Here is a 27428-nt window from a genome sequence, read left to right as displayed (position 1 = left end):
CTCCTTGGCACCTACTGTGTGCAACATACTGTGTTGTGAGATCGTGTTTAGCTCCTGGCTGCTGTCGCCTACGTGGTACGGCAGAGTTGGAGGTGGCCTACAAGTGCATCTCTGCTTCTCAGGTGGACTCTTGAGGCGGGGGGCATGCCATCTTACTCTGGGATTTTCCTACAAATTTCAAATACCTCCTGGATGCGTCTGGGGAAAGGAGGCAACCCGGGCTTCCTGGTTTCCACTCCTCATAGAGGGAGGGAAGGCCTCCAGCCTGGAGATGCTGTGATGGGTGACCCCAGCCGTTTCCTGACTCTCAGGGTGTCAGTGTGACATCGGTGGAGCCGTCACCCCTGTGTGCAGCGGGCGCTCCGGAGTCTGCCAGTGCCGAGAGCATGTCGTGGGGAAGGCCTGCCAGCGGTGAGTCCTCAGGGAGATGCCTTTGTGTTCCGATGTTGTGAAGCCTTTCTCAGAGTCCTGTCTGTGCTGACAGTCCTAGGGAGAGAGAAGCGATCCCACAGTGAGAGAACAGGAAATGAAGCTGTACTGTTATTTGCAGTCTAGACACGCGTCTGTGAGTCCAGTTAAAGCAGGAGGTAAAGAGACTTCCCTGGCGGTCCAGTGGTTACAACTTCGCCTTCCAAAGCAGGGGGTATGGGCTCGATCCCTGATCAGAGAGCTAAGATCCCACATGCCTCACAGCCAAAAAAAGCAAAGCATAAAACAGAAGCGATACTGTAGCAAATTCAGTAAAGACTTTAAGAAAGGTCTACATCAAAAAATAATCTCTTTTTTAAAAAAAAAGCAGGAGGTATAAAGTTGCTCTAAAATGATACCACTTTGCAGATCACAGAGTGGCCTCACTGGAAAGATCCCAGAGGGGCAGAAAGCCAGGTGGGTGAGTCTTGGGCTGGAGGCAGGAGGTGGGTTCTCATGGATGAACATCCATGTGAACTCCCAGCCTGGAGGAGCCTGGCACTTGCACCTTCTGCTTCTTTTTCGGGACCCATGACTGTGGGGCTTGGGTGCTGGGGGGTAAGACAGCTTTAGGAATGGGAGGAAGTCCCCCGTCTCATGCAGAAGCAAATCACAATGAACGGAAGGAGCAAGGGAGCCAAGTGAAACTGAGGTCCCAGAGGGACTATATCAGGTATGGTGCACGCAGCCTCTGTCCTGATTGTTTAGCAGTTTCTATATTTATCTGAAACCATGATCTATCCATAAGTGTCCCTCTGTGGAGGGAAGAAAAATCTAATTTTTAATATACTGACTTTGAATCATTTGCTGAAACTCTTGTGACATGCAACTTCTAAATCTCATCTTCACTGTTTCTGCCTTGTCACCAGGTTAATAAAGAGATCTTTAATGAGGTCAAGTGAACCATCTTATTTATTGATAGAATGCAACATCTCTCCTTTTCCTTGATGTTCCCGGCATTTGAGGTCTCAGGCTCAGAGCTGCTCAGCTGTGCTTTCTCCTGCTCTTTCTAAATAAATGGTGGTCATAGGGGTTCCTAATAAAATGAGTGTGAAGAAGGGCACGTCTGTAGTTTTGTCTTCCTGTAGACCAGCAAGGCTTACGATGGAACAGAGGAACTTTGTGAATTGGCTCAGAAACATTCTCCACCCATGTTTTGCTTCTTTCCTCCCTCCTGTTGATAAAGCGAGCTTTCCCCCTATTTAACTAGCATGAGTGTTTTCTCCTTCCCGCTATGTAGGTGATTGGCTAACTTGGAAGTTGAAGTAATGTGTCAGAATAAATTACCCAAATTATCCTGAGGCCAAAATACTGACATTACAGTCAATACATACATACATGGGTTGTGTTGTGTTAAGTCGCTTCAGTTGTGTCCGACTCTTTCCAACCCCGTGAACTCTAACCCACCAGTCTCTTCTGTCCATGGAATTCTCCAGGCAAGAATACTGGAGTGGGTTGCCATGCCCTGCTCCAGGGAATCTTCTTGATGGACGGATCGAACCCACCTCTCTTATGTCTCCTGCATTGGCAGGCGGGTCCTTTACCACCAGCAACACCTGGGAAGCTCCACGTATATACCTATGGGATTTAAATTGTCCTTCGATTTAGTAGTGAATAATACTGAAATAAAAGGTTAGCAAACCAGAAATGTAGATGCCACACCACCTTTCTTCCAGGTTGATAAATCTTGCATCTTTTTGCCCTCAGTTCCTCCAAATGTTTGTTTATAATCTGCGTTTTTAGTTTTCCCTACAAGTTTAGAAAGCATTCACACTCACTTTGTTTTCTAAAGTTTTTGTGATAATGTCATATGTATTCATTGTAAAATTTTGAGGAGTACCTGAAAGCAAAAAGGCAAAGGGAAGACTTCATTCTACCACCCAGAGATAACACCTTTTAATATTTTTTTGGTATATTTTCTGGGCTTTTTCTATGAATAAAAATTAGTATTGAATTTGTTTCATGTAATTTATATCAATATCTTCACATGATATCATGAACATTTTCCATTGTAATTAAGTAGTGTTAAAATATTAATGGTTACATAGTATTTTAAACTTTCTTTGATTATTTCATAATTGTACATTTGTATTGTTTCCAAGTTTTTCACTATTATAGACATTCTTTTATGTTAATTTTTGACCCTATAAAATCATTCTTTAGAAAATATTCCCCAAGGTAGAATTACTAGGTCAATGAGAATGAACATTTTTAAGGCTCTTCATAAATTAGCTCCAGAGAAATTGTAAGCACTCCTAATTCTACTTGCAGTATCGGAGCAGACCTTTTATTTTCCTTGACTAATTGGTCTTTATGGTTTTAAATCCATCAACACCTATTAGCTTGGGACTGGATACTCAAAATCCTACCATTCTGAAGGACTTAAAGGTGTTTGAATATAAAATGTCACAGAAGGTTTAGAATATTTTGGTTTTGTTTTTTAACTTTTCTCACTGGCATGTGGAATCTTAGTTCCTCAGTCAGGGGTGGAACCCGTACCCCCTGCACTGGACGACCAGGGAAGTTCTGAGTTAGAACAATTTTGATCCTTCTCTGTGGTTACCAATATTGGACTCCTGAGTCCATTTACAGGCATACAATAAGAGAAGACAAGGCATAGAAAAGTCATTCTAATGATCAAAACATATATGTGTATGTAGAGAAAATGTATTTAACTTCTAATCTTAGCTTAGGAAAGTATTTGTCATAATGTAATATGTATTCATGGTAAAATTTCACTGTTGTATTCACTATTATATCTGTGCTGCTTAGCAACAGTACTTGGCAAAGACATTCAGTTCAGTTTAGTTCAGTCACTCAGTCGTGTCTTGACTCTTTTGCGACCTCATGAACCACAGCACGCCAGGCCTCCCTGTCCATCACCAACTCCTGGAGTTCACTCAAATCCACATCCATCGAGTCGGTGATGCCATCCAGCCATCTCATCCTCTGTCGTCCCCTTCTCCTCCTGCCCTCAATCTTTCCCAGCATCAGGGTCTTTTCAAATGAGTCAGCTCTTTGCATCAGGTGGCCAAAGTATTGGGGTTTCAGCTTCAACATCAGTCCTTCCAATGAACATCCAAGACTGATCTCCTTTAGGATGGACTGGTTGGATCTCCTTGCAGAGACATTAATATTTATGTAATCAGTGAATATGAGTATATAAATGAATGATTTTATGGCAAATAACCCAGTTTGACTTTGCTAAATGGTTGGTAACCATTTAGAACATTTCAGAGGATGCCGTCACTGGGTTGTTCTTAATTATTTTCTCTAACTGGAATGAGTAGGAGTTGGATGTATTTTTTGTGAATGTTTACATGAGTTAAAGCAATAATTTAGAGAAAAAGCAGGGAGCCTCTCTCCCTTGTCCATATTTAATGTGTTCTGTTAATTATGGGGAGTTCTTTTAGTGCCACCTACTGGGATTAAAGGATATTTGAGTTATCAATGAACCTCACTTCACTGTATGCTCGTTTACTTTTTATTTATAAAAGGCCTGAAAACAACTACTATTTTCCGGATTTGCATCACATGCGGTATGAGATTGAAGACGGCACTACACCCGGTGGAAGAGCACTTCGGTTTGGGTTTGATCCTCTGGAGTTTCCAGAGTTCAGCTGGAGGGGGTACGCTCAGATGACTCCGGTACAGGTAAGCAGCCAAGGGGACCAGCCTCAGGGCACAGCCGCCCAGGCATTCGCCCACAGCTCTCTCAGCGGGTCCCCCAAAAGGTGGACTCTCCCCAAAACTGACTCCAGCATTCTTGTTCTGCGGAGTATGGATGGGGCTCGGGCTAAGGTTGGATTTTATATTAAGCGTATATATCGATTTCAAAGCTTACTGTTACTTTAATTTGGTCACCAAGTCAGAAAATGAAGCCATTAAAGATGGTGTTTATCCCTGGAGACTTTTTAAAAAATTGTGTAACTTTTAAATTTCAGCATAATAAAAATAATTCAAAAAAGTAACACAGACTATTGTCTAAAAAGTTTACAGCACATACAAAGGTAAGAGAAAAGCCACAAGTGAGAAAGGTTTCCTCCAACACTTAAAAAAAACATGAAATCGTCAAATAAAATAAACAATGTACAAAATAAGCAATGTATGAGGAGATAATCCCTTAAAGAAATTTTCACAAACCTGCTCCTCTTTATTCTGACTATATAAATTTAGGTGATACTAAACATAAATTGTGTCCTATTGTGTCTAATATGTTGACTGTCAGCTCCATTCTTTTTATAAGAAGTTTCCCAGGGACTTCCCTGACCATCAAGTGGTTAAGACACTGCAGGGGGCTCGGGTTCGATCCTTGGTCGGAGAGCTAAGATCCTGCATGCTTCGAGGTGTGGCAAAAAAAAAAAAAAATTAATTAAAAAGAAGTTTCCCAAATGAGATTAGGCTCTATTTTAACATGAGAGACCTTTTTCTTTAAAGCCATTTGTGGAGAATAAAAATGAGTTGACAAATAATGCTAATAAAACCTGTATTGCTGATTTTTGACCAATACTTAAAAAAGATATTTTTTTAACTCTGAATTACTATATGAACATAAACTAAGATAGAGGAGGAGTTGTAGTCAGTGCTATTCCGTTTTTCTTTCCATATTTCTCCTTTCCTTCAGTCCTCTCTACTGTCTCCATTTCTTTTGGCTTTGCAGTGGAATAATTAAGGAATTTACACATTGCTTGTTTGCCTTTGGAATTTATGCAACATTTGTAACAACATTTCTGTATTATAGTCATTGAGTAGTTTTGTTCTTAGAATTTCCCTTTGAGGTTGTTCTCTTTAAGCTGTTGCTTAGTGGAGAAATTGAGAATCAAGAGGCAAGTTGATGATAATTGTAAGTCAGTACAGGTTGCAACCAGGAGTCCGAAAGCCACAGCTGAAGTTCCCGTGTGCCGCAACCAGGACCTGGCGCAACTAGATAGGTAGATAGACAGATAGATAAAATAACTTAAAAAATCAGACAGCTCTTAGAGAAACAGGGATGGGCTCACAATTCCCTAGGAGCCCTCATTGATTCTAATGTTGCTACTCGCCTGGCAAAGTCCCCTATCTAGGTTGCCTTTCTTTAACAGTACGTAGCAATCTTAGGGAGAAGGCAATGGCACCCCACTCCAGTACTCTTGCCTGGAAAATCCCATGGACGGAGGAGCCTGATGGGCTGTAGTCCATGGGGTTGCAAAGAGTCGGACACGACTGAGCGACTTCCCTTTCACTTTTCACTTTCATGCGTTGGAGAAGGAAATGGCAACCCACTCCAGTGTTCTTGCCTGGAGAATCCCAGGGACGGGGAGCCTGGTGGGCTGCTGTCTATGGGGTCACACAGGGCCGGACACGACTGACGCGACTTAGCAGCAGCAGCAGCAATCTTAGACACTTCACTGTTTACTGTTTTCCCCAAATATGGCAATTCTTTGGTTCCCTCCTCTTACTCCACTGTTCAGAAAAAGGCAGGGATTCCACTGAGTCATAATAGGATGTGAGTGGAGTGACTAAGAGCCCGGTTAAGGTATATACCTCCTCCCAGGTATTTGCAGTTTGAGAGAAGAGCTGGTTAACACAAAAGAATGAATTTCTAATGATGGATTTTTCTGTTAGTATTTTTAGTCAGAGAACTTGGGTGGTGTTGCCTGGAATCACCACTTACTTTACTCTGCCCTTAATACATTCTTGCATTATTATTTTCCAGTGTGGAATTAACCCGTAAAGATGTGAAAATGAAAGTGTTAATCCCTCACTTGTGTCTAACTCTTTGGGACCTCACAGACTGTAGCTCACCAGGCTCCTCTGTCCATGGGATTCTCGAGGCAAGAATACTGGCGTGGGTTGCCATTTCCTTCTCCAGGGGATCTTCCTGACCCAGGGATCAAACCTGGGTCTCCTGCATTGCAGGCAGATTCTTTACCATCTGAGCCACCAGGGAAGCCCTAGAATCAACCCTTAAAGATGAATTCCATCAAATTGTGAGGGCCATGGAGATCCTCAGGGTGGGTTGGCTGCCACCCTTTCTCTCAGAGCAAGGGATTCTACTTAGCTCCAGTCTTTACTGTCATCGAGGTCTCACTCAACAAAAATCCCCTTCGTTTCAACCAAAGGAGCTGAAGGAAAGGCCTAAAGAACTACTGATTTAGAAATTTCCATGTTTCATGAACTTTCCTTGGGATGCAACTAGATCTGGACATGTGGTCTGTGGTTCAGAATTGAAGTAGTCCAGACTCTCCTTCAAGGTCGTGGGCACAGCAACACTTACACAGCACTGTATGAGGACCAGAGACCTGGGGACCAGCAGAACTCCCTGTCCCCAGCAGAGAGCCCATGTTTTTCTCCAATAGGGATTGAGATAAATCCCATATTATTTAGCAGGTGTATTTTAGTTACTTCCAGATCTCATCCTCTCCTTGGGCTTCCTTGCTGGCTCAGATGGTACAGAACCTGTCTGCAATTCAGGGGATCTGGGTTTGATCCCTGGGTCTGGAAGATCTCCTGAAGAAGTGGGTAGCTACCCAGTTCAGTATTCATGCCTGGAACATCCCATGGACAGAGGAGCCTGGTGGGCTACAGTCCATGGGCCCACAAAGAGTCAGACACGACTGAGCAACTAACCCTCACTTTTCCACAACCTCTTCTTAGCCTCCACTGGTTTCTGTGACTGTTTCAAGTGTTATGTATATGAAGTAGACTCCGGAGTTGTCTCTTCCTGATGGGGCTGGTGGTGGTCTTTAACATACTTTCTTTTCCTTCTCTTCTGTCTTTATTTCTCCCAGCCAGTGGTGGTTGCCCCTGTCATTGTGGCTTTTCCTAAACCAATTCATCTAACCTTCTGCTCTATATGCCTGATTGCTAAAAGGTCAAAAGAGGAGCTTGGTTGCTGAGGGGAGTGTGTTTTCACTGTGACTTTAATTGTAAGCGATTTTAATTGATTGGCTGACTTGCCTGTTTTCATCTTTCACAGAGTTAGACTTGGTGCTTGTTGAGTGGGTGTGCATGTGGTGTTATTTGAGTGTGTGTGTGGGTGTGGGTGTGTATAGTGAAGCCCAGTAGTGAAACTTTTGAATAACGTCACTGTTTGGCTAACGTTTCTTTTAACCAGTTGTCTCTTCTATACTTTATGGGTTTTTGGTATTTTTCAGAATGAAGTGAGAATCATGTTAAATGTGGGGAAGTCAAGTCTCTCCTTGTTTCATGTTGTTCTAAGATATATGAACCCTGAAACTGAAGCAGTATCTGGTCGTATAACTATTTATCCATCCTGGGCTAAGGCAGGTGAGTAAATTTTCAAGCCGCTTTTGGATGAAGTGATTTATTAGTGAAACAGTTTCTCCAATTTTCGCAAAGTTGGTCTTTTCCGAAAACATGAAGACTGCAATGATCGGGACCCTTATGGTCTGTCCTTTGTACCTTTTCTGTCTCTAAATGTTCTGCATGTTTAAGTTGTGCTGTTAAATTTGTTATTAACTGTCATTAAAAAAATCAGTATAACAGTCTGTGTACCCTGGCTGAACCCCATGGATTATCACATCACCACAGGGTGAAGCTGATTTATAGCTCATTCAGGTAAATTGGGTGTCACTTTGCAGAGTTACTTGAGGGGCCTTGGCCTCCTGCCCTAAATTCTCCCATTGTTTCAGGCAAACCAAGTAATTCAAGGAGAAAGGGGTGAGGATAGGAGTTTTTAAGACGAAAGTGGTAGGGACTTCCCTGGAGGTCCAGTGGTTAAAACTCCGCTTCCACTGCAGGGGACAGGGTTCAATCCCTAGTCAGGGAACTAAGATCCCACTCATGGTGTGGCATGGCCAAAATATAAATAAATAAATAAAATGCTTTAAAAAGGATGAATGTGGCAAAGCATGAAGCCCAAGAGGGCTGCAGAAAGGAGCATGCCAATCTCATTTAGGGGCGAGAGACTCCTGAGGACAGAGGAGGGGCCCAGTCAGAGGGCAGTTCCCACCACAGTCAGAGATGAGGCCTGAACCTCTGTTCTGCAGTGGGTGAGGGCTTCTCTTGGTCCTGGAAACAGATTCCAGGAATATACTAGTATGAATTCCACAGGAACACAAAATGGCACGAGTGGAAATCTAATTTAGGATGGAAATTTAAGCGTCTTCATTGAGTATCCACGACAGATTGGGACTTGGAGTAAGAAATGATGTTCCTATGTTGTGTCATTCAAGCTTACAAGGGTGGAGGTTGATTTCTTGTTGTTTAGTTGCTAAGTCATGTCCGACTCTTTGCGACCGCATAGACTCTAGCGCATTAGTCTCCCTGTCCGTGAAATTCTCCAGGCAAGAATACTGGAGTGGGTTGCCATTTCCTTCTCCAGGGGATCTTCTCCACCCAGGGATGGAACCCCTGTTTCCTCCACTGGCAGGCAGTCATTTACCACTGAGCCACCAGGGAAGCCCAGAGGTTGATTCAGAGTAGCTAATAGGACGAATTGGCAAGCTTGCTTTATTATTTCAAGAAAACTCCAGCATCTATTTCCTTACATGATGAGAATTTTGAGAACTGAAGAGGGCTGAGGTGGAAACAGCTGAGAGGTGTAGTAAATTTTCTAAGCACACAGCTGATTTCTGTGGACAAGCCCCAGTTCAGACCCCAAACTCTTATGGACCCACTGCCTTCCCAGTGACAGCGTCATCAGCAGTTTGTCCTCCGTTAACTCAAACAGTTAGAATCCGCTGGCTTGTTTTCTTGTGCTTTGGGACACCTTTCCTAAGCCCCCACGTCTGAGTCAGGAGCCCAGTTGTATATTCTTTAGTGACCTGCTTCCCAGGTGGCGCTAGTGGTAAAGAACCCACCTGCCAATGCAGGAGACTTAAGAGACACAGGTTTGATTCTTGGGTCAGGAACATCCCCTAGAGGAGGGCATGGCAACCCACTTCATTATTCTGGCCTGGAGAATCCCATGGACAGAGGGGCCTGGATGGGCTACAGTCCATTGGATCGCAGAAAGTCAGATACGACTGAGCAGTTGAGCACACATCAATAGAAATTTTTAAAATTCAATTACATATAAAGAAAAGGGAAAAATAGTTTAATATCTATGTAATATATTGAATACTTACTATGTACAACAAACTCTTCTAAGCAGTTTGCATGTCTTCATATATGTAATAAATTTTAAAATGACTCACAATCACAGCATAGATAGCCACGGCTAGTATCTTATCAATATGTTGCTAGTCTGTTTTATACATAGGCATATGCATTCATGCTGTTTTTGAAGATAAGATCAGTAAATCTGGTCAGTTCATATGATCAATGAAGCATCTGAAAGTTTCTCAGATGTAAACTGAATGTTTTAAGTTGAATATCTAAAATCAGAACACTGACTGCTCAAAAGATGCCCTAAGCAATTCTTTTCATTTCTGATAGGTGCTGCTCAAACCAAAGAGATCATATTCCAGCCGAGTAAGGAGCCAGCCTTTGTCACTGTACCTGGAAATGGTTTTGCAGACCCGTTTTCAATTGTACCAGGGACGTGGATTGCTTGCATTAAGGTGGAGGGAGTCCTGCTGGTAAGACGGGATTCTGAGTGGTGATTCTTCCCCTCTTAGAGATGGTCCATCCATAGTGACCACAGTGAGCAGAAGACAGAAGAATCATAGCTGATTCCCTTTTAGATATAGGAACCTGTGGTGACATTTGTCCTTACATGGCGTACCAATATATGTTGTTCAGTTGCTAAATCCTGTCTGACTTTTGCAATTCCATGGACTGCAGCCCGCCAGGCTCCTCTGTCCATGGGATTTGGCAGGCAAGAATACTGGAGTGGGTTGCCAGTCCCTTCTCGAGTGGATTTTCCCAACCCAGGGATCGAGGCTGCATCTCCTGCATTGGCAGGTGGTTCTTTACCACTGAGATATCAGGGAAGCCCAGGCATAATAATATGGGAAACAAAATAGATTTTATAGTCTTCCAGCCAGTCTCTTACAGGCAAAAAAAAAAAAAAAATTGAACTCATGAAATTTTAACAGTATCAAAATAAATGTAAAACCTTGATGAGCCTATGTCCCAGCCTTTCAAAAATTTCTCTGGGATTTTTCATCATGAATCAGAAGGGTGATAAAAAAGATAACCTCTCTGGGAATCGTGCAGAATGAATCAGAAGGAGCTAGAAGAAGAGAAGATGCTAAAATCAGTCCAGTTCTTGGTGGTGAAAAGAGAAGGGAGAGACAAAAAGCCAGTGCCTCTCTGTGACAGGCTTCCTGTGTCCTTCTGCCTTGACTGTGGTAATAGCATCACCAGATTACCCTGGACAAAAAACTCTTTGCCAGGGGAAGGGCTGTATCCTTGTACTTTAATAGAATTGCCAGAGAGGCCAGGGATGAAGCCTGCCTTCTCAGAGAGGCCAGGGATGAAGCCTACCTTCTCAGATCTCTGCTTTGATGTCTGCTTTTGCTTATAGCAAGGTCTTTTCAAAACAGTCTTTGGTAGTTCTTGGTTTCATGCGCTCAGAGTGGAAAATGTAAAGCTTTTCCATCTGGCTCAACTCTTGATTGGCTAAATGAACAGATCTCAGGCAAGTTCTTTAACCCTCCACCTGCCCCATACAGAAGGAACCATGCTTATCCATATGGTGCTTTCCAAAGCTGGGATCTTATCAACAGAATGTGAAGGCTTAAGCTGTCCCTGCCTTTCTTGTGCTTCTTAGTAGAAAGCTTTGTTGCTTTACTAAAGTTTAAGGATGTTTCACAGATGTAGAAATGAGGAGGAAAATCCCATTGAGGCCAGTAATGGATACAAAGTTGGACTAATGGAAAGAAGAAGTTCATGATAAAAATTACTACATAGGCCATAGGCATGGAAAATTCTTCATGACGTTTAGCCACTGCAGTTGTGTCATAATTCATATGTTATTGTTGTTCAGTTGCTAAGTCATGTCTGACTCAAAAATTCATATGTATGCTTCCATATTATGATCTCATCTCATTTTCTCTAGAAATATTTTATTGAGCACGCCTTATCAAACTTCACTGTTTTAGAATCTATGGGACCATAAAGTAACGGGGAAATACGGTCCCTGCCAAAGGAAAGCTTATTAACAGAGCAATAACCATTTAAAAATTAGTATTGGAGAAATGCAAATCACAGCTATAATGAGGTATCACCTCACACAGGTCAGCATGGCCATCATTAAAAATTTTACAAATAATAATTGATGGAGAGAGTGTGGGGAAAAGGGAACCCTCCTACACTGTTGGTGGGAATGTAAGTTGGTGCAACCACTGTGTAAAACAGAATGGAGAGTCCTTAAAAAGCTAAAAATGGAGTTGCTGTGAAAGTGAAAATCGCTCAGTCATGTTCGACTCCTTGCAACCCCTTGGACTATACAGTCCATGGAATTCTCCAGGCCAGAATACTGGAGTGGGTAGCTTTTCCCTTCTCCAGGGGATCATCCCAACCCAGGGACAGAACCCAGGTCTCCTGCATTGCAGGCGGATTCTTTACCAACTGAGCTATCAGGGAAGCCATATGATCCAGCAGTTTCACTCCTGGGCACGTATCCAGAGAAAACTCTAATTTGAAAAGGTACATGCACCCAAATCTTTATAACAGCATTATTTACAATAGCCAGCACATGGAAGGAACCTAAATGTCCATCAGCCGGTACATAGATAAGGAAGATGTGGTGTATATATACACAGTGGGATACTGCTGCTGTTGCTAAGTCGTTTCAGTCATGTCTGACTCTGTGCAACCCCATAGAGGGCAGCCCACCAGGCTCCCCTGTCCCTGGGATTCTCCAGGTGAGAATACTGGAGTGGGTTGCCATTTCCTTCTTCAATACATGCATGCAGGCTCAGTCGCTTCAGTCATGTCCAACTCTGTGTGACCCTATGGACAGGAGCCTACCAGGCTCCTCTGTCCACGGGATTCTCTAGGCAAGAATACTGGAGTGGGTTGCCATTTCCTTCTCCACAATGGGATACTACTCAGCCATGAAAAGAATGAAATAATGCCATTTGTAGCAACATGGATGGATCTAGAGATTATCATACTAAGTGAAGTAAATCAGAAAGAGAAAGACAAGTACCATATGGTATCACCTATATATGAAATTTAAAATATGATACATATAAACTTATTTATAAAACAAAAACAGACTCACAGACATTGGAAACAAACTTATGGTCACCAAAAGAGAAAGGGAGGAGTGGGGGATAAATTAGGAGTTTAAGATTAGCAGATACAAGCTATAGTGTATAAAATAGATAATCAGGTCCTATTGTATAGCATAGGGAACTATATCCTATAATAAATCATAATAGAAAGTACATATATATAACTGAATCACTTTGCTGTATACCAGGAACTAATACAACATTGTAAATTAACTATACTTCAATCAAAACTTTTTAAAAATTGCATTAAAACCCACTCAGGTATTAAGACCACTGAGCCCCCACTTTTTCTCTCCCACACATTCTCCGCTTCTTTGTTATAGACAAATTGAGGGCTGTGAAGAGAGAAAAGCCTTGTGGCCAGTATACGAGTCTCTCACTGTTATGACAAACATTCCCCCTCCTTCCCTGGGCAGATAGGCAGGGATGCTAGGATGGCAGAAGTCCAGCCTCTGCCCTTTTCTGAAGAGCTGCTTCTGCTAATCCCACCGTGGGCTCCACTTGGCAACCTCAGTGGAACATGTTCTTCCTCTCTGGTCCCAGGACAGGCAGTGGGCCAGGTTCAGGCTATGATTCACCAGGATCACAAAACATCACTTTTTACATGAAGCCAGGAGAGCGTTGCTCTGCTGGAGGAGTAAAAAGCCAGACTACATTATCTATAATTCTGGATCCTATAGGGATGAAGGCAACCAGCATGTCAAAAGAACATCTTTTCAATGGACAGTTTATTATTATCTTTAGTTCTGAGTTTATTAACAACCCAGAAGAACTGGTAAAACTTCCCTGAACTTTGGAAATAAAAATGTTTGCATGAAACGCTTATCTCTGATGCTTAAGAAGTGAAAGTATTAGTCACTCAGTTTTGTCTGACTCTTTGTGACCCCATGGACTGTAGCCCACCAGGCTCCTCTGTCCATGGAGTTCTCCAGACATGAATACTGAAGTGGGTAGCCATTCCTTTCTCCAGGGGATCTTCTCGACACAGGAATTGAACCTGGGTCTCCCACATTGCAGGCAGATTCTTTACTGTCTGGGCCACCATAGGTTGCTTGATGTGTTCTGATGAGTCAGGGGGCAGAAAGAAAAAGCAGTTGATATGGAGAATTTAACTAGAGTGCTTCACCTGGTTATTATTCATTTAGCTAGTATGTGCAGCTATTTTATCATTAACACTAACTTAGGGCTGCCCTCCTAATGAGTATTCATTGTTTTGGTCTTTATCTCCTAGGACTACCTGGTGCTGCTCCCCAGGGACTACTATGAGGCCCCCTCGCTGCAGCTGCCAGTCACGGAGCCGTGTGCCCACGTGGGCCATCCCCAAGAGAAGTTAGTATGGGCGGCAGGTGCATCATTGGGTCTTCTAACTCAGGAGCCTTGGGTTCAAGGATTCTCAATAGCCCTCAGGATCATGACTGCACAGGATGCTCTGGTTAATGACTCAATTGTGCCTTTTCTCTGTGGCAGTGACTGTGTTTCGTGTAAGACTCACAAAGCACTTTGTACCCCGTAGCTAGGGCTTCAGAGTGACTCTCACCCTCTTACATGAGGAAGTGGCGATGTGTGCCCAAGTAATACTCTCAGGGTCATGCATCTAGTGAGGGGAAGAGCTTACAATGAATCTGAGTTTGTGGACCACTGCTTCTCCCATTCCTCATGCAGATGAAAATTTATCTCATGGTCCCTGTAGTAAGCACTTAGTAAGAGTTTGTTGAAGAGTGATGAGTGAATGAATGAATGCATGGGATGGATAAGAGTCCTGGGGGTGAACTTTGATCCTCTGTGTTATGTTCTCATTGTAACTGTTGCATTTTGTTGTTGTTGTTGAAGTTGTTTGCTTTACCAGCATTTGCCAGTAACCCGATTCCCCTGTGCCCTGGCTTGCGAGGCCAGACACTTCCTGCTTGATGGGGAGCCGAGACCCTTGGCGGTGAGGCAGCCCACCCCTGCACACCCGGTCATGGCGGACCTCAGTGGAAGAGAGGTGAGGCAGCCTTTTTTTGTTTTTCTATCAGGTATTTTACCACCTCCCTGTCCTTCTGCTGAAAACCCTTGGCCACAATTGCATCTCATATTCAGGTAAATCTGGAAGACCTCCCCAGAGATGTTAATTAAAGGTGTGCTGAGCTCTCTGGTTCAGGCTGGGGCTGGGCAGTCCACCGCGCTGAGCCATGGGAGGGCTAGTTTTCCATCACTTTCTGTTCATGGCGGGCAACACGAGCAACCTCAGAATTTTTTCCTTTTGATTCTCTGGATTTACAAGGGGGCATCCTGTTCACCCTGATTCGGGGCACGATCTCTCTACAAAGCCTCCAGAAATCACACAGCTCACCCTAAAAGGATACAATGCTCACTGACTGCTCATCCCCTCGGGCTAGACAATTCGTAGCAGCTGAATTCCTTGAGCTCAGATTCTGGAACTGCTACACCCAAAGGCACCTCCTTCCTGGCTCAGAGGACAGGTTACTACAGGTCTTGGCATTGCTTTTCTTCCAGGAGTTCTTTGAGCCTCAAAACAATTTAAGACTGTACAGTTTTAAGATTTGAGTTAGAAGTACTGTGTATGAACAATAAGAACTCATTACTTCAGAATGAAGACACACTCACACACAAAAAGCAAAACCTTTCTCTACAGTGTTTCCATTCCTTACTTTTTACAGTGTTCTCTGTTTTGTACCCTTGAGGAAAATGTTCATCTGGGATTAAATCCATGAAATGAAAATATATGCAGTATTCTCACTCACCATTTCGATGTGTATCTTTTTGTAAACTACATTCCTAACATTTTCAAGGTAGAAGTTGTAGGAGTTTGATGGTATTTCTTAAGTTTAGTCTTTATTTTGAGTTTTTATTTTACAACTATTATTTTTACCCAAAAAAGTATGTTGTTCAGTCACTCAGTCGTGTCCAACTCTTTGTGACGTCATGGACTGAAGCATGCCAGGCTTCCCTGTCCCCCACTCTCTCCTCGAGTTTGCCCAAGTTCATTTCCATTGAGTCGGTGATGCTATCTAACCATCTCATCCTCTGCTGCCCTCTTCTCCTTTCTACTTGTTATAATAAGAAAAACAATATGCATGGATATATATGGAATCTATAAAAATGGTACAGATGATCATATTTGCAAACCAGAAATAGAGACACAGACATGGAGGACAATCTTATGGACACCAAGAGGGGAAAGGGGGTTGGGGATGAGATGAATTGGGAGATTAGGACTGACATAATCACTTCCCCAATCGCTCAGCAGTAAAGAATCCGCCTGCAGTGCAGGAGACTCGGGTTTGATCTCTGGGTGGGAAGATCGCTTGGAAAAGGAAATGGCAACCCACTCCAGTATTCTTGCCTGGGCAACCCCATGAACAGAGGAGCCTGGTGGGCTACAGTCCATGGGGTCACTAAAGAGTCGGACACGACCTAGCGACTAAACAACAACGTAGAGTAGATAACTAATGCAAGCCCATTGTACAGCTCAGGGAGCCCTCCTCAGTGTTCCGTGGTGACCTAAATGGGAGAGAAATCCAAAAAACAGAGGACATATGTATTTGTTGTTCAGTCGCTTAGTCGTGTCCGACTTTTTGCGACCTCATGGACTGCAGCACGCCAGGCTTCCCTTTCCTTCACCATCTCCTGGAGCCTGCTCAAACTCATATCTATTGAGTCGGTGATGCCATCCAACCATCTCTTTCTCTTTCGTCCCCTTCTCCTCCTGCCTTCAATCTTTCCCAGCATCAAGGTCTTTTCTAATGAGTCAGCTGTTCGCATCAGGTGGCCAAAGTACTGGATATATGTATAGGTATAGCTGATTTACCTTGCTGTACAGTAGAAACTGTCGTAACATTGTAAAGCAAATATACGTCAATAAAAATTAATTTAAAAGAATAATATGCATCAGGAAAAACAAAATGATCTTACTTCCTCTCCATTCTAATCTTCAGTCCACTGTCTCTCTCCCTGTCCCTGCTGTGTGTATGCATACAGATGCACATACATGCATACACATATACACAGATGTGTGTGTGTGTGTGTGTGTGTGTACCCCACTTAGCAGGGAGGTACAATTGGGAAGGGCTGATGTCCAGGAAGTAATGCCGATGATTCATCAGGAGCTGTTCTTGCCTCTGACTTAGCCTGGAGCCATAGCTCGGAGCTGTTCTATTTGCATGATGCATACAACTCAGCCCTGAGCTGTCCAGTTTTATTTAAAAATCCTTTTTTACTGTTTTATCTGAAGGCCTGGAGACTTATGCTGTCTGATTCAGTATACATTTTTTTTAATTAATGAAACTTAAGTAAAGCTAAAAATTCAGTTCTTTGGGTACACTAACCACATTTCAAGCTCTCGGTAATTATATCCGTCTAGTGCCCATTGTATTGGACAGCACACATCACAGAATATTTTGCCATCACAGAAAGCTCTATTGCACAGCATTAATGAAGCATTAAGATCACTGTGCTAAAAGTCAGAGACTAACAGAGTTTGTTGTTGTTGTTGTTTAGTAGCTAGAGTTGGACTCTTTGACCCCATGGATTGTAGTCCACCAGGCACCTCTGTCCACGGAATTTCCCAGGCAAGAATACTGGAGTGGGTTGCCATTTCCTTCTCCAGGGGATCTTCCTGACACAGGGACCAATCCTGTATTGGCAGTCCGATTCTCTACCGCCAGGTCACCAGGGCAGCCCAACAGAGTTCGAGAAGGTCTTAGGAGTCATCTGATCTCTCTTCCTGGAAAAAATTCTTTCTACATTATCCTTGTCAGATATTGATTCATTTAGCCTCTGTTGAATACTTGAATTGATGGGGGACTCACTTCTTCTAGAGGTAGCCTAATCCAACAGCTGTGGTGCCCTTTTTACTCTAGAAACTTCTCTGGGAAACTTTCCTGAGTTATTCCTTTGATAAGTTATTTCTTTATCTTTAGCCCACCTTTTCAATAGCCTTATCTTGTTTTATGTTTTGAGAGATTTCTTAGATTTTTTTCTTCCAACTCCAACCACAACAGCAACCTCAACTCCAACCCAAACCTACACACACACACACACACACACACACGTTTCATCTTTTTTTGATCTATTCAATTAGTTAACATCCAATTGCATTCTAGCTTCCAAATTTTTCATGTCTCTGGTCTGTTATTTTCCTCTTCTCTATTCTCTTTTCTTTGTAGGTTTATGATTCAAAAAATATTTACCCTTATTTTTGTGGATTTCTGAGAGGGAGGATCACTAAATAGGTGTGCTACATCCTATATGTTTAACCGGAAGTTCCAGGATGTACTTTGTGATGTTCTGAAGTTTCATTTTTATGTGAGGTGCAGATTTATTTTTATTATTTTAGTACTCAAAGTGCAATTTCATGTGACGAGTCATGTCTTTTATCCTGGGAATCTTTTGGATAGTATCTCTACAGATATTGCCACTTCTACAGCTAAGTCACTTCAGTCGTGTCTGACTCTGTGACCCCATAGACGGCAGCCCACCAGGCTCCCTCGTCCCTGAGATTCTCCAGGCAAGAACACTGGAGTGGGCTGCCATTTCCTTCTCCAGTGCATGAAAGTGAAAAGTGAAAGTGAAATCGCTCAGTCATATCCAACTCTTAGCGACCCATGGACTGTGGCCCACCAGGCTCCTCTATCCATGGGATTTTCCACGCAAGAGTACTGGAGTGGGGTGCCATTGCCTTCTCCGCTACAGATATTACTTTGTTGCAAATCCTTTCATCTTCTTTTCTGGAAGTCAGACTGGAAGAATGTTGGAGCCTCTCAATCTGTCTCTTAACTGCTCTTTAATATCTATATGTTTCTTTGGCTCTTTGCACTGCTTTCTGAGTGACTTCCTCGAGACTCTTAGAATCCACGAATGTTCTAGTTCACTGTCTCTAGTCTAGATTTTATTCAGCCTCCCAATTCCATGTAACATGTACTTTTCATCTCAAAAGATTTCTTACTAGCTCTGTCTTACATTTCCTTTTTTCTTGTTTCTCCTTTGCCAATTTTTGTTTCATAACTTCATTTACTTTTTAAAGAGGAGTTACTCCATTAATCTTTTTGAGTTTCTCAACATCTTTGGAGCAAGGTATAGTTCAGAATTCAGAATTTTTAAAATCTTAAAAAGATAAGATTTTACGTACATACATAACGTCAATAGGGGGTTCTGGAACAGCACCTTGTAGTCAGACAAGTTAATATTTTTCCAATGAAAAGCATGAATAGACACACCAAGGGAGATACATGAAGACAGTATATATGGAGTTAGTTCAGGTCAGATTTTACCATCAAGTGATGACTGGTTAGAGTTAGGTTAGGTTTTGTAACCAAACACATTTGAAAACAAGTTTTCCTTTTCAGACTTTGGGAGTTCTGGATTAGGAACCAGTGTACTTATTTTAAAACTTCATCAGACTTTCATAAAGTTTATTTCATCTGAGGTAAACTTGTCTTCACTTGATGATATATTATTGCCTGTATTTTTTTTAAAAAAGAGAAAAATTCTGTTTTTCCTAAATATTTATGTATTTATTGGCTGTGCTGGGTCTGAGTTGCCACATGTGGGATCTAGTTCCCTCACCAGGGATCAAACCCAGGCCCCCACATTGGGAGCGTGAGGTCTTAGCCACCGGATCACCAGGGAAGTCCCCTTGGCTGTTCTTCTTAACGTTAGATTTCTTTATGTCGTGGAGGCTTATTTTGTTTGCTTACTGGCTTACTTTGAATGAGATGTTTTTATCTTCTCCCTCTTTCCCTACATCCGTCTCAGTTTGGCTTGTCTGTCTGGTTCTCTGTACCCTTAGCCCAGAGCCAGGCATAACAATATGCCAACGTCTATTATTGTAGTCCTGGGGCTAGTACAGATTCAGACGCTGAGCCCTCGGGTGCTTAACTCAGTTCTTGGTCCTGGGCCTCATCTTTGATCTTTGTTTTCCATATCCCACCATTTTTTTATAAAGCTGAAACCCAGATGGCAGGTTTTCAGTGATTTTTTTTTTTCTTCTTCAGCTTTGCATGATGTGAAGGAACCCTCATCCTTTGGCTTCAAAAAATGAGCCTGGATCTGGCCCCTGTCTCATATAAAGCATTTTAAGTTCTCTTTACGCTGCATATTCTGAACTGCTGGCCTGCTTCTGGCCTGGAGAACAACAAGCCTGTGACTTCAGCCCTGGTGCCATTTCAAGTTTTTCTTTTACTTATGTTCCATCATCTGTCTCCTTTTAATCCCAAATTTATTTTGTTGTTGTTGTTTTACTATTAAAACATTATTTGGTGGCTCAGGCGGTAAAGAATCCGCCTGTGATATGGGAGACCTGGGTTCAATCCCTGGGATGGGAAGATCCCCTGGAGAGGGACATGGCAACCCCCTCCAGTATTCTTGCCTGGAGAATTTCACGGACAGAGGAGCCAGGTGGGCTACAGTCACAACTGTAGGGTTGCAAAACAACAAAAAAATCCTTTTTATGACCAATACACACCCATAGTTGCTGTCTCTTGGAGAAAGGGGTACAGCAAATATGAATTCCTGTGCCATCTGAACTGGAAGTCATCCCACATTTAAAAAATGCTAAGTTCTGTCCTGTTTTTGCTTCCCTGATAGCTCAGTTGGTAAAGAATCTGCCTGTAATGCAGGAGACCCCGGTTGGATTCCTGGGTCAGGGAGATCCCCTAGAGAAGGGAACAGCTACCCACTCCAGTATTCTGGCCTGGAGAATTCCATGGACTATAAGGAGTCAGACACAACTGAGTGACTTTCACTTTCATCCTATTTTTATGAAAACTCTACTTCCCCTTCCCACAGTCCTTCAACCACTGCTCCATAACTCTCTGTCCCTTCAAAACCAAGAATTGTCTAGACTCACACTTTCTAATTCTCTACTTTCCATTCATACCTCAACCCACACCAGTCTGACTTCACCTCCCAGTCCCATTAATATTTTTTTGTGGGGAGGGGAGCAGGATTTCCAGTGATTGTGCTAGTGTTGCTCTGCTAAGTCCAATGAATATTTTCCAGTCTTCATCTGTTCAACTTTTCAGCAGCTTTCAATACTTGTTGAACACTCCTTCCGTTTAAAAACAGTCTTTTCGTCTTGAATTTAAGAGCAGAATTTAAATTCCAAAATTTAGGAGCAGACTGGGTCTCTTTGTACCTCTCTGGCTGCTTCCTCAAACTATCATTTGTAGGCTTACCCTCCTGTCTATGCATTAAATGTTAGAATTTTTGAGGCTCAGTCTTAGCCCTTGTCTTTTTACTCTGTAGTCCCTCCCTAGGCAGTCTTCTCCATGTCTATTGTGTGAGGCACCAGTTCTACACAGATGATTCTCATATTGGTATGTGCAGTCACACCTCCCATTGTATATACAGAGTAGCACAGCCCACTTCCTTCATGGCATTACTCTTAGGTATCTCAGCTGTTGTTGAGTCACCCAACTGAGCAACACCCGTGTTCGACTCTTTGAGACCCCATGGACTGCAGCACGCCAGGCCTCCCTGTCCATCACCGTCTCCCAAAGTTTGCCCAAGTTCATGTTTGTTGCATCGGTGATGCCATCCAGCCGTCTCGTCCTCTGACGCCCTCTTCTCCTTCTGCCCTTGATCTTTCCCAGCATCAGGGACTTTTCCAATAAGTCATCTATTCACATCACATGACCAAAATACTGGAGCTTCAGCTTCAGCATCAGTCCTTCCAGTGAATATTCTGGGTTGACCTCCTTTAAGATTGACTGGTATGATCTCCTTGCTGTCCAAGGGACTTTCAGGAGTCTTTTCCAGCTGTACATTTTGAAGGGACGTTCTTTGATATTCTGCCTTCTTTATGGTCTAGCTCTCACAACCATATGTGACAACTGGGAAGACCATAGCCTTGACTATACGGACCTTTGTCAGCAGAGTGATGTCTCTGCTTTTCGACACGCTGTTTAGGTTTGTCATCCCAGAGGGATCTCAAATTCCATTTAGGAGTTCCCTAAGTAAATGGCTTCACCACCCATGTAAATACAGAAACCCAGGGAGTTCCCTGGTGATGCGGTGATTAAGACTTATCTAGTGGCTAAGACTTATCTCCTGCATTGGCAGAAAGATACTTTATACTGCACCACCTGGGAAGCCTTCAAAGATAATAACTGATAAACATTTTTTGTCTGGCTTCTCAAAACCCATTTCTATCATCAGATATATTCAAAACCCTACCAAGTCTTCCAAAAGCCAACCCATATGGCTTGGAGTAGGAAGAGTAATAGAAATTTATAATAGAGTGCTATGATAGACCTGGCAGCCAATAGTAACTCCTGGGAGAAAGCTCATTGGCCTTGTGTGTTTCGTGGTGGGGTGAAAACAGACGAGCCCTCATTTGGAGATCCCAAGGGAGAGATGTTGGTAATTACCTCTCCGTGTGGACCAGTGGCAGCATCGTATTTCACTGTATAACGAGTGGGAAAGTGGTGTGGATAATCTACGTTTTCTCCTGAAGGGAAGTCTTTCTATTATTTAAGTGATAGAAAAATCACTGTGAAAAATAAGCAGGTGTGTGGTTCAGAGCTGTGTGGAAGGAACAGCAGATGTGAATTTCCTGAAGACCAGAGGCAGGAGGATTTTAATTAAGTGTGGTGAAGCTTGACAGGGCCTGAGCTTATGGGCGGAAGTGGGTTAAACTGCTTAAGGAATGTAGTTCTGATACTGACTCGGGATTTAAATGTGCACCACATTTTGATCTAGTGATTCTAATTCCACTTCTAGGAATCTTACAGAAATACTAGCAAAAGGATATAGATCCAGCTATAGATATAAACGGGCTTCCCTGGTGGCTCAGTAAAGAATCCGCCTGAGTTTGATACCTTGGTCAGGAAGATTCCCTGGAGAAGAGACGGCTACTCACTCCAGTATTCTTGCCTGGAGAATCCCATGGACAGAGGAGCCTGGTGGGCTACAGTCCACGGGGTCACAAAGTGTCAGACATGACTGAGCGCCTAACACTTTCCCTTTCTTCCATAGATATAAATATGAATATATACTTATATATATAGATATAGATACATGATCATATAGCCTTATATGTTTTAGGAAAAATTAGAGATAACCTAAATGTCTATCAATAGGGGATTAGTTAAATAAATGACTTTACATTCGTACTATGGAATGGGAGGAAGGGCAGACATTAGAAGAGTGAAGTATGTTTGTATGGCACACCAAATACTACTGAGTTAAAAAAAAGTCATGGCAAAAAGCAATAACCACAATTATAATCATCATTGTTTGTACAGTGTGTGTGTGTGTGTGTGTGTGTGTATGTTAGTCGCTCAGTCGTGTCTGACTCTTTGCAACCCCATGGACTGTAGTCCACTATGTTCTTCTGTCCGTGGGATTCTCCAGGCAAGAATACTGAAACGGGTAGCCATTTCCTTCTGCAGGAGATCTTCCCAATCCAGGGATGGAACCCAGGTCTCCTGCATTACAGACAGATTTTTAACCATCTGAACCACCAAGGAAGCCCCTTATACAGGGCTTACAATAAGCCAGATACAGTTCGAAGAGCTCATCCCATATTAGTTCACTTAATCCTCATAATCTTAAGAGGTGGGCACTATGTTATCCTCATTTTCACACAGGAAGATACTGAGACATACAGATGTTGAGTAACTTGCTCCAGGTCACACAGCTGGAGGCAGTGTGATTCCAGACTCCAGGCTCCTAACCACAAGGGCATGCCACGGCTGGGCGTCTTCTTCTGTAAAGAACCAGATAGTGAATATTTTCAGCTTTGTAGCCCATCGAGGCATACTTCCATTCCTTTTATCACCCATTGGAAATTCCTTTTTACTTCAGGTTTTAAAGTATCTTTGGCCTTGAGAAACAAGGCAAATATATGGGTGATAATACCAAACCCAGGTCCGGCCGCTTGCTGCTCAAAAGCCATCAAAGAGGCCAGGATGGGGGAAAAAGAAAGTTTGCTTTATGTTGGATGCTGGCAGCAGCAAAAGAGGGGCAGGGAGAACAGACTCCTGTCCATAGGCCAGCTTCTCCCACTGACTGTGAGTGGGCAAGAGCTTTTATAGAGAGAGGGAGGGGGCTACACGCAGAAATCGCACACTCAGCCCAGACAGTCAGCTTGAAACTGGTCATTGGCAATTTGACCAGTGTCTTCTTGTTTTAATAGATTTAATCTTCAGTGCCAGGGTCAATTTGTTTCAATTTCTTGAGGCCAGTTCTTGCAGTTGTGGCATCTTATGTCATGACTGAGGTCTGCTCATCATGTAGTTAACTTCTCTACTTGGTGAGGATTTCAGTATCTGTAAGACAGCTCCCAGGATATGGCTCAGAATACCTATCTATAGCCCTTGAGAAGGAACTAAAAGTCCTTGACTATGTTTAGTGACTCCATTATGATTATTTGGTCTCCTTTGACTGTTTTCCATTGTTTCTGCATTTTCTCACTTCTCTGATTAAACTTATTCTTTGACTAAAGTTTTTCCACAGACAAAAGACAAGCAGAGGACATGGTCGGGAGGACCTGAGGACATGAGGACATGAGGGAGGAAGGACCATAGAGTCCTGCTCCGTTTCGGTAGTGGGAGTAGAGACCCCTATTAGTAGGGTCACCAGATTTAGACAATAAAAATACCAGATGCTCCCATTTAGTTTGAATTGTAGTTAAACTATAATTATGTATTGTTTATCTGAATTTCAAACTTAACAGAGCATCCTGTATTTTATTGGGGATCCCTGCCTGCAGGACCACATTTCTTACTGAGTGCTCTGTCACTCAGTCGTGTCCAACTCTCGGCTGTCCCATGGACTGTAGCCCGCCAGGCTGCTCTGTCCATGGGATTTTCCAGGCGAAAATACTGGAGTGGGTTGACATTTCCTACTCTGGGGATCTTCCCGACCCAGGATCGAAAAGATCCCGTGTCTCTGGCGTGTCCTGCATTGGCAGGTGGATTCTTTACCACTAGTGCCACCTGGGAAGCACCACGCTTCTTACTATGATGACATGTAAAACTGCTCCAGGGGTCCCCCCAGCCCCAGTTTCACTGTTGCCTGTGGAGACGCATCCAGTGCATCTCACCTCTCTCCAACATCTCGGGCTCTTCGACAGGTGGAGCTGCACCTGCGGCTGCGGGTCCCGCGGGTCGGCCACTACGTCATCATGGTCGAGTATGCCACGGAAGCAGACCAGCTGTCTGAGGTCGCAGTGCACATACAGAGCCCCGGGGCTGACCTGGCAGGCCGGGTGGACATCTACAGCTGCAAGTACTGGTAAGTGTCCTGCCCTGGGGGAGTCTGCTCTAACCGAACAGGCAGGAGGTCAGCTGTGGGAACTTTGGTTTTTATCCAACTTGAGAAATTGTTTCCTTTTTGAGGTTGAGCTTGAGAACCAGCAGGGGACGAGTTATGTGATCCAGCGTCACCCCTGGTGCGCTATTGGAAGGCTTCTCCGTAGGCAGCACCTTAAAAATATTGCATTTTCTGGAAAAACTGCATGTTCTGCTTAGCATTTTGGCTCAGATTCACAAGAAGCAGGGGCTTCCCTGGTGGCTCAGACAGTAAAGAATCCGCCTGCAATGCAGGAGACCCAGGTTTGATCCCTGAGTCAGGAAGATCCCCTGGAAAAGGGATAGGCTACCCACCCCAGTATTCTGCCTGGAGAATCCCATGGACAGAGGAGCCTGGTGGGCTACAGTCCATGGAGTCACAAAGAGTCAGACACGACTGAGTAACTAACACACTCACACCCACAAGAAGCAGCACAACCTTTTTGTTTTTTTCTGTAACCCCCATGGTGGGCACTGAACCCAGGGCCTTTCTCTCAAACACCATGTAGAGTTCATGGGTGCCTGGCACATTCTCCATTAAGAACTGGGGGTCATTAATGTTTGACGAGCATCACGTGAAAAATAATTTGACAGAGGAATTTCAAATTCACCCTGATGAAGTTCATCTCTTCCAAGAGCTCTGACAAGGATTTTTTGAAAATCATTTCCTTTGCATAATGAATCAAGATGTATGCAGATGTTTAGAGTATTCTTTGATTAGAGAATCAGTGCAAAGGATGTTTCCCAATGGAATTAATTGTAGAATAAATAGCCCTGGAAGGCAGAGTCTCCTGAGCAAGCATGTGGGGAACTACAGTGCACATGCTGTTTAGTCACTTCAGTTGTGTCCATCTCTTTGCAACCCTGTGGACTGTAGCCCACCAGGCTCCTCTGTCCATGGGGTTCTCCAGGCAAGAATACTGGAGTAGAATGCCGTTCCCTTCCCAGGGGAATCTTTCTGACCCAGAGATCAAACCCACAATTCTTAGATCTCCTGCATTGGCACACGGATTCTTTAACACTATGAACCACCTAGGAAGCCCTTACAGTGAACCCTCCCAATCCTCCACTAAGACTTTGAACATTTTGTGACCTCTACATTCACATGCCTTGTGTCAAACCCAAGATGACTTGAGTTGGACACTTTCTCTGTAATGCAAAGAAAAGAACTTCTGAAAAATGTCTTTTGGTAGCTTAGAATGGAAAATTTTATGAGACTTGATGAAATGGTTGTTAAATGAATATCACGCACTCAGCAACCCTAAAAAATAAACTGTGAAAGCTTCTTTTCAAAATCTTAAAAAAAAATCTAATCTTTCCTTTTCTCTGGGATGATGGTAAAAAAAAAAATGTAATTATATTTGCATTTTTAATAGGAGTACCAGATGGCCCAGCAAAGTTCCTCCAGAATGTTCTGTCATTATATGAAAATACTAGTTTCATCTCTAGGTGACATTAGCAACCACCAGGATGTACACTTCCAGATGGGTGGGTCACCTTGCCATCGGAATCTGGGAGACTGTCATCCATGTGACCTGGGGCAGGACTTCTCCATAACCCGTCCATCCAAGCCCACCCTTCAGTTCAGTTCTCTGACCCCTTCTGCCTTCCAGATTGGGGTTTGACTCCTGCTCCTGCTCCACTGGGTAAAAAGTGGAGATGGCTCAGGACAGGAAGAAACAGTCCTTATGGCCTTCGTGACTCTTGACTATCTCAGAAGAGGCTGAGACATCTACACCAAGCAGAGGAGTGATTTCAAAACTAAAGAAAGGAAGGACTCTCTCCTGGGGATACATAAGTCCCAAGCATTATTTCAAGACCTTTGCTGAGCGGTGGCTTTCTTTTTTTAAGCTCCATGTCCTTTATTCTGTTCGTATCCTGTTTCAGATGGTATCGGTTAAATGTGGCTGTTTGAATAGGCTTCCATTCGTTTGTGTGCTTCGTTGTGTCTGACTCTGTAGCTCTGTGGGCCTTAGCCTGCCAGGCTCCTCTGTCCAGGCAACAATCCTAGAGTGGGTCGCCATTCCCTCCACCAGGGCTCTTTCTGACCCAGGGATTGAACCTGTGCCTCCTGCATTTCCTGCATTGGCTGACAGATTCTTTACCACTGAGCCGCCTAAGTTTAAACCAGTTTGAATTCAATGAAGGAAAAAGTTTAGCTCCCATGGTTCACTGGCCACATGCCAAGTCTCAATAGTCATGTGTTGTTAGTAGCTACGGTTCTGGATGGTGCAGATAGAGAATATTTTCATCATCTCAGAAGGTCTACTTGATAACGTAGCAGTCTAGACTGTACTGTTTCTCCATACTGGTTTGCTCTCAACAGGACATGAGATTTTTCTTTTAAATACTATAACAAGGCTCACCACCAGGGGCATCTCTGGTGGCTCAGATGGTAAAGAATCTGCCTGCAATGCAGGAGACCCGAATTCAGTCCCTGGGTCAGGAAGATCCCTTGGAGCAGGGATTGGCTATCCACTTCAGTATTCTTGCCTGGAGAATCCCATGGACAGAGGAGCCTGGAGGGCTACAG

The 27428-nt window shown here is 43.3% G+C and overlaps 1 protein-coding gene across 8 annotated transcripts in view; it reads left to right on the top strand.

Moving 5' to 3' along the window:
- The window catches only part of LAMA3 (laminin subunit alpha 3), a 259339-nt gene that overhangs the window by 105154 nt on the left and 126757 nt on the right, over window positions 1-27428 (top strand). For all 8 annotated transcript variants that reach the window (XM_086372933.1, XM_086372941.1, XM_086372935.1 and 5 more), the window contains 7 exons: window positions 312-411; window positions 3966-4122; window positions 7605-7737; window positions 9850-9992; window positions 13831-13928; window positions 14430-14583; window positions 24679-24839. In XM_086372933.1, the coding sequence (XP_086229059.1) occupies window positions 312-411; window positions 3966-4122; window positions 7605-7737; window positions 9850-9992; window positions 13831-13928; window positions 14430-14583; window positions 24679-24839 (946 nt within the window). The remainder of the gene's footprint in view (window positions 1-311; window positions 412-3965; window positions 4123-7604; window positions 7738-9849; window positions 9993-13830; window positions 13929-14429; window positions 14584-24678; window positions 24840-27428) is intronic.

This window comes from Bos grunniens, chromosome 24, assembly GCF_055505025.1.
Source record: "Bos grunniens cultivar Pamir isolate PY7600 chromosome 24, Bosgru_T2T1.0, whole genome shotgun sequence".
NCBI classification, from domain to species: Eukaryota; Metazoa; Chordata; class Mammalia; order Artiodactyla; family Bovidae; genus Bos; species Bos grunniens.
Note: the sequence above shows the minus strand (reverse complement) of the source record. Positions and strands in the feature narration are given on the sequence as shown.